General features: G+C 45.7%; 1 protein-coding gene across 11 annotated transcripts in view; it reads left to right on the forward strand.

Annotated features, from left to right (window-relative positions):
* Positions 1–12,805, forward strand: part of LOC118392438 (myotubularin-related protein 5-like) — a 67,641-nt gene that overhangs the window by 52,283 nt on the left and 2,553 nt on the right. For 7 of the 11 annotated variants that reach the window (XM_052460314.1, XM_052460315.1, XM_052460316.1 and 4 more), the window contains 17 exons: positions 1,236–1,372; positions 1,571–1,778; positions 2,214–2,428; positions 2,745–2,882; positions 3,723–3,818; positions 4,141–4,215; positions 5,097–5,269; positions 7,257–7,433; positions 7,631–7,732; positions 7,924–8,109; positions 10,704–10,830; positions 11,053–11,183; positions 11,404–11,646; positions 11,767–11,874; positions 12,128–12,333; positions 12,431–12,518; positions 12,596–12,727. In XM_052460314.1, coding sequence (XP_052316274.1) covers positions 1,236–1,372; positions 1,571–1,778; positions 2,214–2,428; positions 2,745–2,882; positions 3,723–3,818; positions 4,141–4,215; positions 5,097–5,269; positions 7,257–7,433; positions 7,631–7,732; positions 7,924–8,109; positions 10,704–10,830; positions 11,053–11,183; positions 11,404–11,646; positions 11,767–11,874; positions 12,128–12,333; positions 12,431–12,518; positions 12,596–12,727 — 2,542 coding nt within the window. The remainder of the gene's footprint in view (positions 1–1,235; positions 1,373–1,570; positions 1,779–2,213; positions 2,429–2,744; positions 2,883–3,722; positions 3,819–4,140; positions 4,216–5,096; positions 5,270–7,256; positions 7,434–7,630; positions 7,733–7,923; positions 8,110–10,703; positions 10,831–11,052; positions 11,184–11,403; positions 11,647–11,766; positions 11,875–12,127; positions 12,334–12,430; positions 12,519–12,595; positions 12,728–12,805) is intronic. The other 4 variants (XM_052460318.1, XM_052460317.1, XM_052460324.1 and 1 more) reach the window with 2 other exon arrangements.

Genomic DNA, 12,805 nt, shown 5'->3' on the forward strand with positions numbered 1-12,805 from the left:
GTAATGAGAAAGTGTAAATCTGTAAGACGTTTCACACCTCTCACATCCTCCACATCAAGTACAGAACATCCATTTAAAAAGTGCTTACTCACTAAAGGATGTGGGTCACGGATGACACCCCAGCACTGTAATGTGAGCTGAATATACGGCCTGCCCCAAGCAGCAGCCTTTGGAGATATAGTAGTCCACATTATTGCCCTACATTTCATAGCCGTCCTGACAGTTTAAAGAATATATCTGACGGTCTCTGATTTAAAGTCAGTGTTTGGTGTGATGTATTAATAAAAACAGGATTTATAGACTTTTTGCTTGCGAGTGTAAGTGCTTCAGTGAGTGTGAACCCTTGTTCTTGTGTAACCACCAATGGGGCATATAGCATGCAGACTGTCTAGTTCTGCTCGCTGCACACTGACTTATTTCAGGCAGGGTCAGTAGAGAGGAATGCAACTTCACATCCTACACTCTATTCTGTCCACTGTCACTGCCAGTAGACCCCCAGAGTTCCCTTTTGCTTTATCATCCCCCACTCTCTCCACTTCTCCCTCTCTCTCTGTCGCTCTCTCACTCTGTCTGTGTGTATCCCCCCCCATCACTCCTTCCTTTTTTTCTCTCTCATGTGGGGTATGAAAAGAGCATGAGCTCTCTGAGAGCTGGCTTCTATCTGTTGAATAATGCAGCAGTGGAAACAGTGACGGTTCCTCCGTGTTTGTCCCTGGTGTTTCCATCTCCTCCCCGAGTCGTCACACCACTAAAAGACTCCATTCATTCACTGATATTAACCTCACGACAATGCGGGCCCAACCCCCCTGCAGCAGTGAGCAGGCTCAACTAGCAGTCTTTTAACGCATTCATTAGCTTTAATTATGCATACAGACTACCGCCGAGTCTGCATTAGGGATGTGCCTTGGATTTAATTGACCGGTTATTTAAACTTCTAAGTACCACTCAGAGCTTTTGTACCTTTAAATTTATAACCAGGGTTGTATTCAGTTGACATGAAATGGAAGCAAACGGGCCAAAACAGGGAGGTACAATCAAAACTGGTTCAATAAGAAACACTTGTTTTCATTTTCCGTTGCAAAGTGTTTTGCTATGGTGTGCCCAAATGAATATGACCCAGGAAGTAGACGTCATTAAGTTTAGCTTTAATTGAAGATAACTATGTTGTGAACCCTTTTCTCTCTCTTCCCCCTCTCCTTCTCCTCTCACTTCCTCACCCCTCCACCCTTCCTAAGAACACTTTCCAAAAACCTGGTGAAGAGTGCCAAGAGGACGATCGGTCGACAGTATGTGACCCGGAAGAAGTACTCACCTCCCACCTGGGAGAACAGGAGCAGCCTGCAGTCAGAGCTGGACGAGGATGAGATCTCCGGTAGGACATGGTGTTGACAACTCAAGCAGCAACGTCAAGGTTTAGGGTGGCATTTTGACCTAAGATCCACGTACTTCCGTTGACATAAATACATGTCTTATGTAAAAGTCTTGATTTGCTGTTGAATGGTCTCTACAGTGTTTGATCTGAGGTAGTAGGCCAGTGTACGCTGTCTCTGACTGTCTGTGTGTCTGCTAGTCTCAGAGGAGTTGGACCAGGGCTCCCTCACCCTGTCTTCCACCATCCGCTCCTCGGACAGACAGACCATGAGCAACGTGGTGGAGCGTGCCTGTTGCCGTGACTACCAGCGGCTAGGACTGGGCACGCTCAGTAACAGCCTGACGCGCTCCAAGAACGAGCCCTTCCGCATCTCCACCGTCAACCGCATGTACACCGTCTGCAGGAGGTAAGTTCACGGTCCAACCGCAGATAGAACATGTTTTTACGACGGGTTCACGGTCAAATATCATGTGGGACTCTCTAAAAACACGCCACTTCGACACTCTTCGTTTTTAGCGGATATCAATCGCATGTGATAGGTTTATGGTCAAACCATACATGGACCATGTTTCAAGTAACTTCCTGAGTTTAGTCTCAAAGCACTGCATTCAGGTTGAATGCCGTCTTGATTCAAATACATGTTTGATCTTAACATTTATATAAATAAACATTCAGTCATGTTACTTTGATATGCAGAGTGGGCCAATGAGCAAACTATATTTTAACACATGACATTATCTTGTGGTCATGACATTCTGCAGTGACATGAACAGAATGTCATCTCAACCCTAACTCCCTCTGCTCTCTCTCTCTCTCGCTCTCTCTCTCTGTGTGTTACCAGTTACCCCGGCCTGTTGATCGTGCCCCAGAGCATTCCAGACTCCACCATCCAGCGCATCTCCCGCTGTTACAGACAGAACCGTTTCCCTGTGGTGTGCTGGAGGAACTCTCGTACCAAGGCTGTGCTGCTGCGCTCTGCAGGCCTCCATGCTAAGGGAGTGGTGGGCTTCTTCAAGTCCCCCAATGCCCCCAGCGCCGGTACGACACAAACTAAAAGTTAGTTAGTTGGTGTCTTTAAGGGAATGACTGGGGATGTTGGGCTATGTTTAGGAATAATAAAACACGCCAAACCACTCCAAAGCCAGCTATATCAGTAGCAATGTTATGTGAAAGTATAAGAATGTGATCCAGAAAGTCTCAACTCATCAGAAACAATGAGCAAATAAACCAACACTTTAGATGCATAGAAATGCACAATGCACAGTTTATGCCCCTTACAGCTTGAGCATCATTTTTTAGTCTTCAGCATTTTATACCCAGCATGCAAATCTGCAAAAACCAGTGGTGATTGATAGTTGGGATCCTTCCCCAGGCCCCTCCCAGGCCGACTCGACCAGCCTGGAGCAGGAGAAGTACATGCAGGCGATCATCAGCTCCATGCCCTCCTACTGTGAGCCCAGTGGCAGGAACACACTCGGCGGCTTCACCTCCACTCACATGAGCACCTCAGGTAGGACACACACACACCAGGGTTTCTGTTATCCCGCTAAAATCCGGCTTTTGGACAATTTATTATTTTTTTAAAAATCCAATAGAATTGACACCGGCCAATTGTCCCCCAAGAAATAAAATAATCCCATTTCAAAATAACGCTTTTTAGCCTATTCATTGCTGGATATACCAGTCGATGGAAATACATTTGAACCGTCATGCTTATCAGTCTTTTGTTTTATTTGCATAATTTAGTGGAATTAAATTGGCTTGTGTATATTTTGGTTAGTTGATATGATTCTTATTTATCACAAACTTTTGGGGTGGGGGGTCTGTAAAATAGTGCCAGTTGCTGCTGGTGTGAAATGTGCTTTTATAAGCCCAATCATAGCACAGCAATTCTAAATGCGATCGCATGTTAAAAACAGTCACCATTAAAAAAAGCTACTATATTTCTCAACTGGTAATTGAAGCACGATTCATGTGCTTAGGCAACAGTAGGCATGATTCAGCAGGTCACACACCACTTTAGAATGTGAGCTGGAGATGGAATACATTTTGAAAACATGTATACTTAATTGTGTGAAACATTAACGTTTTACTTCATATTATGTGGCACGTCTTACCTTGCTTCAATGTAGCTGAGCCAAAATCTGTTTCTATAAACGTGGAGGCATTTATTTTCTAAAGACTTCCATATGCCAATGAAACAAGTAGCCAAATGTTCTCTTTTTTCCCCCCTTTTTTCCCCAAACAGTTTTTCATTGTCCAGTAGCCAAAAACACAATCCTAATCATTTTATTTCAGACATTCTCTCATAAGCCAGAGTTTGTGATCCTTTGCTTGTGTCTATCTCCAGACTCGTCAGATAAGCTGAGGCAGCCTAAGATCGGAGCTCTGATGAAACAGGTGATGGGAGGCAAGGAGGACGTACCTGGAACCTTCAGCCGCGGAGGTGAGATTGTGGTTTTACTGTGTTTGTGTGGGTGTATGTGGTTGCGTTACTTGCATCAATTAGTTCGTAGAAACTTCCTTTGCAAGGAATGCCTTATATTTCTAGGTTTGGTTTGGGTTTGTATTGTGGCTCGCCCTACAATTACCTGCCAAGGAACATTCACTGGAACTAACCCAAAAGAGGAATGGTGGTTGTTACCTTAATAATAACCAATCTCCATAGTGTATCCATATTTGGGCCTGTGTGTATGTATAGCTGTGTGAAACCTTCTCCCCCTATGGTGTTGGTTAATGGGCATCATCTCTGTGTCATTTGACCTCAGCTCTGGGTCAAAGGGCGAGAGTCATCTCCCTTTCTCAGCCCAGAGTTTCAGGCAAGGCCAGAAACCCCCCCGGAGGTACAGTATGCACCGACCCAATCTAACCAATCAGGACTCTTAACAGTTACGTCAGTCTGTCTGCGTTGGCTGGCGTCCCCGCCCGTCGGTCCCTCTTTCCCTGTGATGTCCTAGTGTGTGTCTCTCGCTCTCAGGACTAACTTTTTGTTGTCCAATCTCTTTGTTAGAGAGATTCTCTTCTTCTTTTTAGGCATCTGTTTGCATGCTTTTCTAGTGGGCTGTCGACTCTACACACACTGCTGCAGATCGTCCTGTTTGTCCATGTTTCTGTTCTGTGTTTGATTTCTACTCTGTGCTGTGAGTGGTATGATGACTCATGTTTTCCCAGCGCTGTTTGGTTTGGAGCATCATTTTTACATATAGCCTATTTAGTAACATAGATCGATCTTATTATAGTTGTTCAATTATTCGTACCTTGGTACTTTTTTTTCAGCATGGCTTTCAGTTAGTCTGGTGGTATAGAGTACAATGAATGTATCTGCCACTGCATAAATGTGGCTTGTGTGTGTTAGTAATGGCAAACTTGGAGAGTGCACACTGTATGTGTGTGTGATAACCCTCTCTAAAACCTCTCCCTGTGTGTGTGTGTGTGATAACCCCCTCTAAAACCTCTCTCTGTGTGTGTGTGTGTGATACACACACACACACACACACACACACACACACACACACACACACACACACACACACACACACACACACACACACACACACACACACACAGGTTTTAAAGGGGGTTATCACACACACACACACACACACACACACACACAGGTTTTAAAGGGGGTTGTGTGTGTGTGTGTGATAACCCTCTCTAAAACCGCTCCCTGTGTGTGTGTTAACCCCCTCTAAAACCTCTCGCTTGTATGTGTGTGCTCTAGGGAAGTGGGGCAGTATCCGGGGTAGTGGGCGTCTGAGTGCCTACAACCCAGAAGTGGGGAACAGGCTGTCCAGTAAGGAGTCTCCCCAGCCCAACGGGGGCCCCAGCGAGGCCCTGTTCCTCAGACAGCAGAGGGCCTACCTCTACATCATCGGAGACAAGACACAGCTCAAAGTAACTGCCAATACACAATAGTACACTAGACTGTCTACTTATTTAATATTGATTGACTCAATATCCCAGAAGTCTTTGGAGGTCTTAGTGTCATAGAACCTTCAATCAATCAATCAAATGTATTTATAAAGTCCTTCTTATATCTCAAAGTGCTGTATAGAAACCCAGCCTAAAACTCCAAACAGCAAGCAATGCAGGTGTAGAAGCACGGTGGCTAGGAAAAACTCCCTAGAAAGGCCAGAACCTAGGAAGAAACCTAGAGAGGAACCAGGCTATGAGGGGTGGCCAGTCCTCTTTTGGCTGTGCCGGGTGGAGATTATAACAGAACATTGCCAAGATGTTCAAATGTTCATAGATGACCAGCAGGGTCAAATAATAATAATAATCACAGTGGTTGTCGAGGGTGCAACAGGTCAGCACCTCAGGAGTAAATATCAGTTGGCTTTTGATAGCCGATCATTCAGAGTATCTCTACTGCGCCTGCTGTCTCTAGAGAGTTGATAACAGCAGGTCTAGGACAGGTAGCACGTCCGGTGAACAGGACAGGATTCCATAGCTGCAGGCAGAACAGTTGAAACTGGAGCAGCAGCACGGTCAGGTGGACTGGTGACAGCAAGGAGTCATCAGGCCAGGTAGTCCTAGGGCTCAGGTCCTAGGGCTCAGGTCCTAGGGCTCAGGTCCGAGAGAGAGAGAGGGAGACAGCAAGGGCAGTTCGTTGCTCCAGAGCCTTTGCGTTCACCTTCACACTCATGGGCCAGACTACACTCAATCATAGGACCTACTGAAGAGATGAGTCTTCAATAAAGACTTAAAGGTTGAGACCGAGTCTGTGTCTCTCACATGGGTAGGCAGACCATTCCATAGAAATTTAGCTCTATAGGAGAAAGCTCTGCCTCCAGCTGTTTGCTTAGAAATTCTAGGGACAGTAAGGAGGCCTGCGTCTTGTGACCGTAGCGTACGTGTAGGTATGTACGGCAGGACCAAATTGGAAAGATGGGTTGGAGCCCATGTAATGCTTTGTAGGTTAGCAGTAAACCTTGAAATCAGCCCTTGCCTTAACAGGAAGCCAGTGTAGAGAGGCTAGCACTGATATATTTTTTTGGTTTTAGTCAAGATTCTAGCAGCCGTGTTTAGCACTAACTGAAGTTTTATTTAGTGCTTTATCCGGGTAGCCGGAAAGTAGAGCATTGCAGTTGTCTAACGTAGAAGTGACAAAAGCATGGATACATTTTTCTGCATCATTTTTGGACAGAAAGTTTCTGAGATTTGCAATGTTACTTAGATGGAAAAAAGCGGTCCTTGAAACAGTCTTGATATGTTAGTCAAAAGAGAGATCAGGGTCCAGAGTAAAGCCGACGTCCTTCAACAGAAGATCTCTTTGTTTCTTGGGACATAGAACAAGCATTTCTGTTTTGTCCGAGTTTAAAAGTCGGACATTTGCAGCCATCCACTTCCTTATGTCTGAAACACAGTCTTCCAGGGAGTGCAATTTTGGGGCTTCACCGTTTTTCATGGAAATGTACAGCTGTGTGTCATCCGCATAGCAGTGAAAGTTAACATTATGTTTCCGAATGACATCACCAAGAGGTAAAATATATAGTGAAAACAATAGTGGTCCTAAAACGGAACCTTGAGGAACACCGAAATTTGCAGTTGATTTGTCAGAGGACAAACCATCCACAGAGACAAAATAATATCTTTCCGACAGATAAGATCTAAACCAGGCCAGAACTTGTCCATTTAGACCAATTTGGGTTTCCAATCTCTCCAAAAGAATGTGATAATCGATGTTATCAAAAGCAACACTAAGGTCTAGTAGCACAAGGACAGATGCAGAGCCTTAGTCTGATGCCATTAAAAGGTCATTTACCACCTTCACAAGTGCAGTCTCAGTGCTATGATGGGGTCTAAAACCAGACTGAAGCGTTTCATATACATTGTTTGTCTTCAGGACCAACCTTGACCCCTGTTTGTCCCATATCATCAGGGTGGGAAGCAGGACTCGTTCCAGCAGTGGGAGGTGGTGCCCATCGAGGTGTGTGATGTGCGTCAGGTGAAGAACAGCTTTAAGAAGCTGATTAAGGCCTGTGTTCCCAGCTCAGCCACCTCTGAACCCAGCATGACCTTTCACCGCTGCCTGGAAGAGTCCGAATGGATGTGCCTGGTAATGCTCTCATTCATACAGTGTGTGTATGTTTGTTAGCGTGTGCAGCTGTAAAAGTGTATGTATTGTGCAATAGAGAGACCTATGGATGCATTTGATTTTTGTATGTTTATCCTGACTGCCTGCATAAGGTAATGTGTGTATGATTTAAGTGTGCTAATCATGACGTGTGTGTGTGTGTGTGTGTGTGTGTCCAGCTCCATAGAGTTCTGCAGGTGTCTGTCCTGGTGGTAGAGTTGTTAGACACGGGCTCGTCAGTCATGGTCAGCTTGGAGGATGGCTGGGACGTCACTACTCAGGTATAACACACGTACTCACTAAACATACTCACAATGCAAACACACCTCTCACAGCTAATGTAGGTCAACTTGTGATATATCGTCTCTGCCTGTGCTACCGATTGGTCTCCTCACTCCGCTGTTTAGGTAACCTATAAATTACGATCATCCTGTCTATCTGACTGTCACACCGATTCTTGGTCTCTCTCTAGGTGGTGTCTCTGGTCCAGCTTCTGTCAGACCCGTACTACCGGACCTTCGATGGCTTCCGCCTGCTGGTGGAGAAGGAGTGGCTGTCGTTTGGCCACAGGTTCAGTCATCGCGGCGCCCAGACCCTGGCCAGCCAGAGCAGCGGCTTCACACCTGTGTTCCTGCAGTTTCTCGACTGCGTGCACCAGGTATGTACGTGTGGGGGTGGGTTTTATGAGTGCAGGTGTGACAGTAAAGTGTGTGTGTGTTTGTCTAACTGGGTGTTTACATGTCAGCTACTTTACCCATATCATCTGGATTCCGCTATTTCTCTGTATAGGTGTGCATCTGTGTGTCTGAGTAAACATGTGCGTGTGTTTACCTGAGTGACAGTGAATTTCTTTTTTTCCCCCGGCCAGTGATGTGGACTCGCATGTGTGATGCGTCTCTGGCAGAGGGTTTCAATAGTCCTGTCTGTATTTATGATCCCAGCTTCAGGCCAGTGATGTGGACTCGCATGTGTGATGTGTCTCTGGCAGAGGGTTTCAATAGTCCTGTCTGTATTTATGATCCCAGCTTCACAATGGCGTGCTCTATTTAACCCCCTGTTACACAGGGACATACACTGTGTGTACAAAACATTAGGAACACCTTCCTAATATTGAGTTGCTTGCCAGTTTGCACTCAGAACAGCATCGATTTAACAGGTGACACTAACAAGGGATCGTAGCTTTCACCTGGCCAGTCATGGAAAGGGCAGGTGTTCCTAATATTTTGTACACTCAGTGTTTATATGGGTTGTCGTTCCCACAATGAGTGCCTTTTGCGTCCCTTTGATATTTTAAGTAGAAATTGTACACAAATATTGAATTTTAAAATCCTATTATATTAAATGAAGTGCCCTTGAATATCAACCAAATGGAAAAATCAATACATTGTGTGTGTCCCCTGACTTGTAGGAAGTTTTTACCCACTCAATCCCAATATCATTGTAAAACACTAGTTACTTTTGTTGCTTTGATAGTCATTTCTGAAGACGATTAATTTGAAGGTCAACCCTGCTATGTTAACGCTCTTTTTAGTATGGTGGGAATCAGACCCTTGAAATTGAGCTCAGGTGCATGCTGTTTTTATTGATCATCCTTGAGATGTTTCTACAATTTGATTTGAGTCCACCTGTGGTCAATTCAATTGATTGGACATAATTTGGAAAGGCACACACCTGTCTATATAAGGTCCCACAGTTGACCGTGCATGTCAGAGCAAAAACCAAGCCATGAGGTCGAAGAAATTGTCCGTGGAGCTCAGAGACAGGATTGTGTCGAGGCACAGATCTGGGGAAGGGCACCAAAACATTTCTGTAGCATTGAAGATCCCCAAGAACACAGTGGCCTCCATCATTCTTAAATGGAAGAAGTTTGGAACCACCAAGACTCTTCCTAGAGCTGGCCTCCTGGCCAAACTGAGCAATCAGTAGAGAAGGGCCTTGGTCAAGGAGGTGACCAAGAAACCGATGTTCATTCTGACAGAGTTCCTCTGTGGAGATGGTAGAATCTTCCAGAAGGACAACCATCTCTGCAGCACTCCACAGGCCTTTATGGTAGAGTGGCCGAATGGAAGCCACTCCTCAGTAAAAGGGACATAACAGCCAGCTTTTAGTTTGCCAAAAGGCACCTAGAGGACTTTCAGACCATGAGAAGCAAGATTCTCTGGTCTGATGAATCCAAGATTGAACTCTTTGGCCTGAATGCCAAGCGTCACGTCTGGAGGAAACCTGGCACCATCCCCTCGGTGTTGCTGCCACCCATGCAGGGAAAGGAAGACTAGTCAGGATCAAGGGAAAGATGAACGGTGCAAGTACAGAGAGATTCTTGATAAAAACCTGCTCAGGACCTCAGAGTGGGGCCATGGTTCACATTCGAACAGGACAACAACCCTAAGCAGATAGCCAAGACAATGTAGGAGTGGCTTTGGGACAGGCCTCTCAATGTCCTTGAGTGGCCCAGCCAGAGCTCGGACTTGAACCCAATCGAACATCTCTGGAGAGACCTGAAAATAGCTGTGCAATGATTCTCCCCGTCCAACATGACAGCTTGAGAGGATCTGCAGAGAAGTATGGAAGAAACTCCCCAAATACAGGTGTGCCAAGCTTGTAGTGTCATACCCAAGAAGACTGAAGCCTGTAATCGCAGCCAACTGTGCTTAAACAAAGTACTGAGTAAAGGGACTGAATACTTATGTAAATGTGGTATTTCCGTTTTTCATTTTTTTATTTGCAAAAATGTCTTAACCTGTTTTTACTTCGTAGTTATAGGGTATTGTGTGTAGATTGAGAAATTATTTAATCCATTTTAGAAGAAGGCTGTAACAAAATCTGGGAAAAGTCCAGGGGTAGGAATACTTTCCAAATGCATCCTACCTGAGTTCTTCGCGGAAGAGTTCTGAAATCTGCCACACCCTGATTGAATCAGCTTTTGTCTTTTCGGGGGAGAAAAGTATATACACGTTTAAAAACAATATGCTATCTGATATGCTATCTATAAAATGTCTTTCACAACTAGCTATCGTTTGTTATATCACGTAATTCGCCGATGACGTGTGAGTGGAGAGGAGTCTTAATTTCAATTTCTCCTCGCAGTTTCTCCTCGATGACCTTTGACCTTTTTCTAAAGGAGGCGAGAGAGGACGCAGGAGCTGTGCAAATCCAATTGAGGAAGGGCCAGTGAATGTTTAATCAAGAAGTTGAGCAGTAAACACAGGAAGGGCAACTGACGTGTTACCTTAAATCCTGTCCCCCCTGCAGATCCACCTGCAGTTCCCCATGGAGTTTGAGTTCAGTCAGTACTACCTGAAGTTCCTGGCCTACCACTACGTGTCCAACCGCTTCAGAACCTTCCTACTCGATTCGGACTACGAACGCATTGAGCTCGGTGAGCCTTTTATCCGTTCTACGCATAAGGGCAGGAGTTTTACCTTATCAGATGGCCTCCAGATTCAGGTTACATGGTTAGGAGAAACTCCAGACCCCATAGATACTATCTGAATTCTTAGAAGTAGGTTATTTCAGTACACGTTTGGGTATGTGAGTGTGACTTATATGCCAGGTGAGTGATTGGGTTCAGTGAGTTGATGAATCTTCTGTCTGTGTTAAGGGGTTCTGTACGAGGAGAAGGGGGAGAGGAAGAACCCGCAGGTGTGTAAATCGGTGTGGGATTACATTGACCGGCTCAACAAGAAAACACCTATCTTCTTCAACTACATGTTCTCACCAGAGGATGAGGAGGTGAGTGAGCCTGGAACACAACTGGGTGACATTAGACTGCCCCCTGGTGGTGAAGTTCACTGAAAATCCAAGTGGCTATCACATTTTTAATCAAGTGGAGGTTTGGTTTTACGATCTTAGACTTGACCTAAGATTTACTTGCCGATCTTGAAGTTAGAATTATTACTTTTAATTACATGCACATTTTGTGGTAACAAAAATAAATTCATGTGGTCCCCAGGTGCTGCGGCCGTACAGCTTCATCTCCAACCTAAAGGTGTGGGACTTCTACACAGAGGAGACGCTGTCTGAGGGCCCGTCTTACGACTGGGAGCTGGTGCAGAGGGGCCGGCAGGAGAGGCTGGCTGAGGAGGTGCCTGACAAACCAGACACCACCACCCCCAAATCCCAGCGACACATCGTCTGGCCCTGCTACGACAGCCGCAGCAGAGTGGTACCCGACGCCATCACCAAACTGCTGCAAGTTAGTGGAGATTACTTACACATTGCGTTCTATCAGTATACTGCTGTATACTGTATAACCCTAACTTGTTGTATAAATTCTCATACATGAATCTGACTTGCTCTGTGTATTCTGTCCTAGGACCTGCAGAGTCTGGAGGCTGAGTTGGGGCTGCCACCAGAGAAATGGAAGGACACTTGGGACAAGATCAAGGCCAACCAACGGGCCGAGGCCAAGCTGGAGAACAGGGTGAGAAACGCTGGACAACCAGAAGCTAACCTATGATTTCACTAGCTATTAGGATGCCATCCTTCTGACAATTTAACTTAGACACTTACTTAGACTTTTTGAAAATAACTTCTTGTAGATTTATAGTAATGTGTTCTACTGACCTCTTGTGGAAACTATTTGTGTTTTATTGAATAGATTAGCCCTCCCTAAACTAACCAGAGGATATCCCCCTGTATTTTCTTGCTCTTCCTCTGTTCTCTCACTCTTTCAGCCGTCGTTCAACAGCTCCTTGCTGATGTCGTCCAACATGAGTCACCAGCGGCGGTCTCAGGGGGTGTACCTTCCGGAGAGTGGGGTGGGCTCCTCCATTAACCTGGCCATGGACCGTGAGACCAGCACTACCTCCACCCCTGTGGCCGGGCGCCCCAGCACCAGCACCCTATACAGCCAGTTCCAGAGCACGGAGAGTGAGAACAGGTCTGTACCCCCACCCTTATCGCTGCCCCAGCAACACATTACCCCTCGGTGTGTTACGAAAGTGGCTGACTGGGTTTCCTCTACCTTTGACTCCCAGGAGTTTTGAGGGCATCCTGTTTAAGAAAGGTGCATTGTTGAAGCCATGGAAACCCCGCTGGTTTGTGCTGGACAAGACCAAACATCAGGTAAGAGGAAGGAGGTGGACCATGATACTGATGATGATTGTTACTGTGGTGATAATGATCTCTCTCCCTCTCTCTAGCTGAGATACTATGAGACCAGGCAGGACAAGGAGTGTAAGGGGGTGATTGAGCTGGCGGAGGTGGAGTCCGTCATTCCAGGCACGCCCACCATGGGAGCGCCCAAAAACATAGAGGAGAAAGCCTTCTTCGATGTGAGTTACCAGAGCCCTCAGGGTGATGTTTTTCATGACATGTAATGATCAGTGAATGTGTTTGCTAAATGACTAAAA

Source organism: Oncorhynchus keta, chromosome 13 (assembly GCF_023373465.1).
Source record: "Oncorhynchus keta strain PuntledgeMale-10-30-2019 chromosome 13, Oket_V2, whole genome shotgun sequence".
NCBI classification, from domain to species: Eukaryota; Metazoa; Chordata; class Actinopteri; order Salmoniformes; family Salmonidae; genus Oncorhynchus; species Oncorhynchus keta.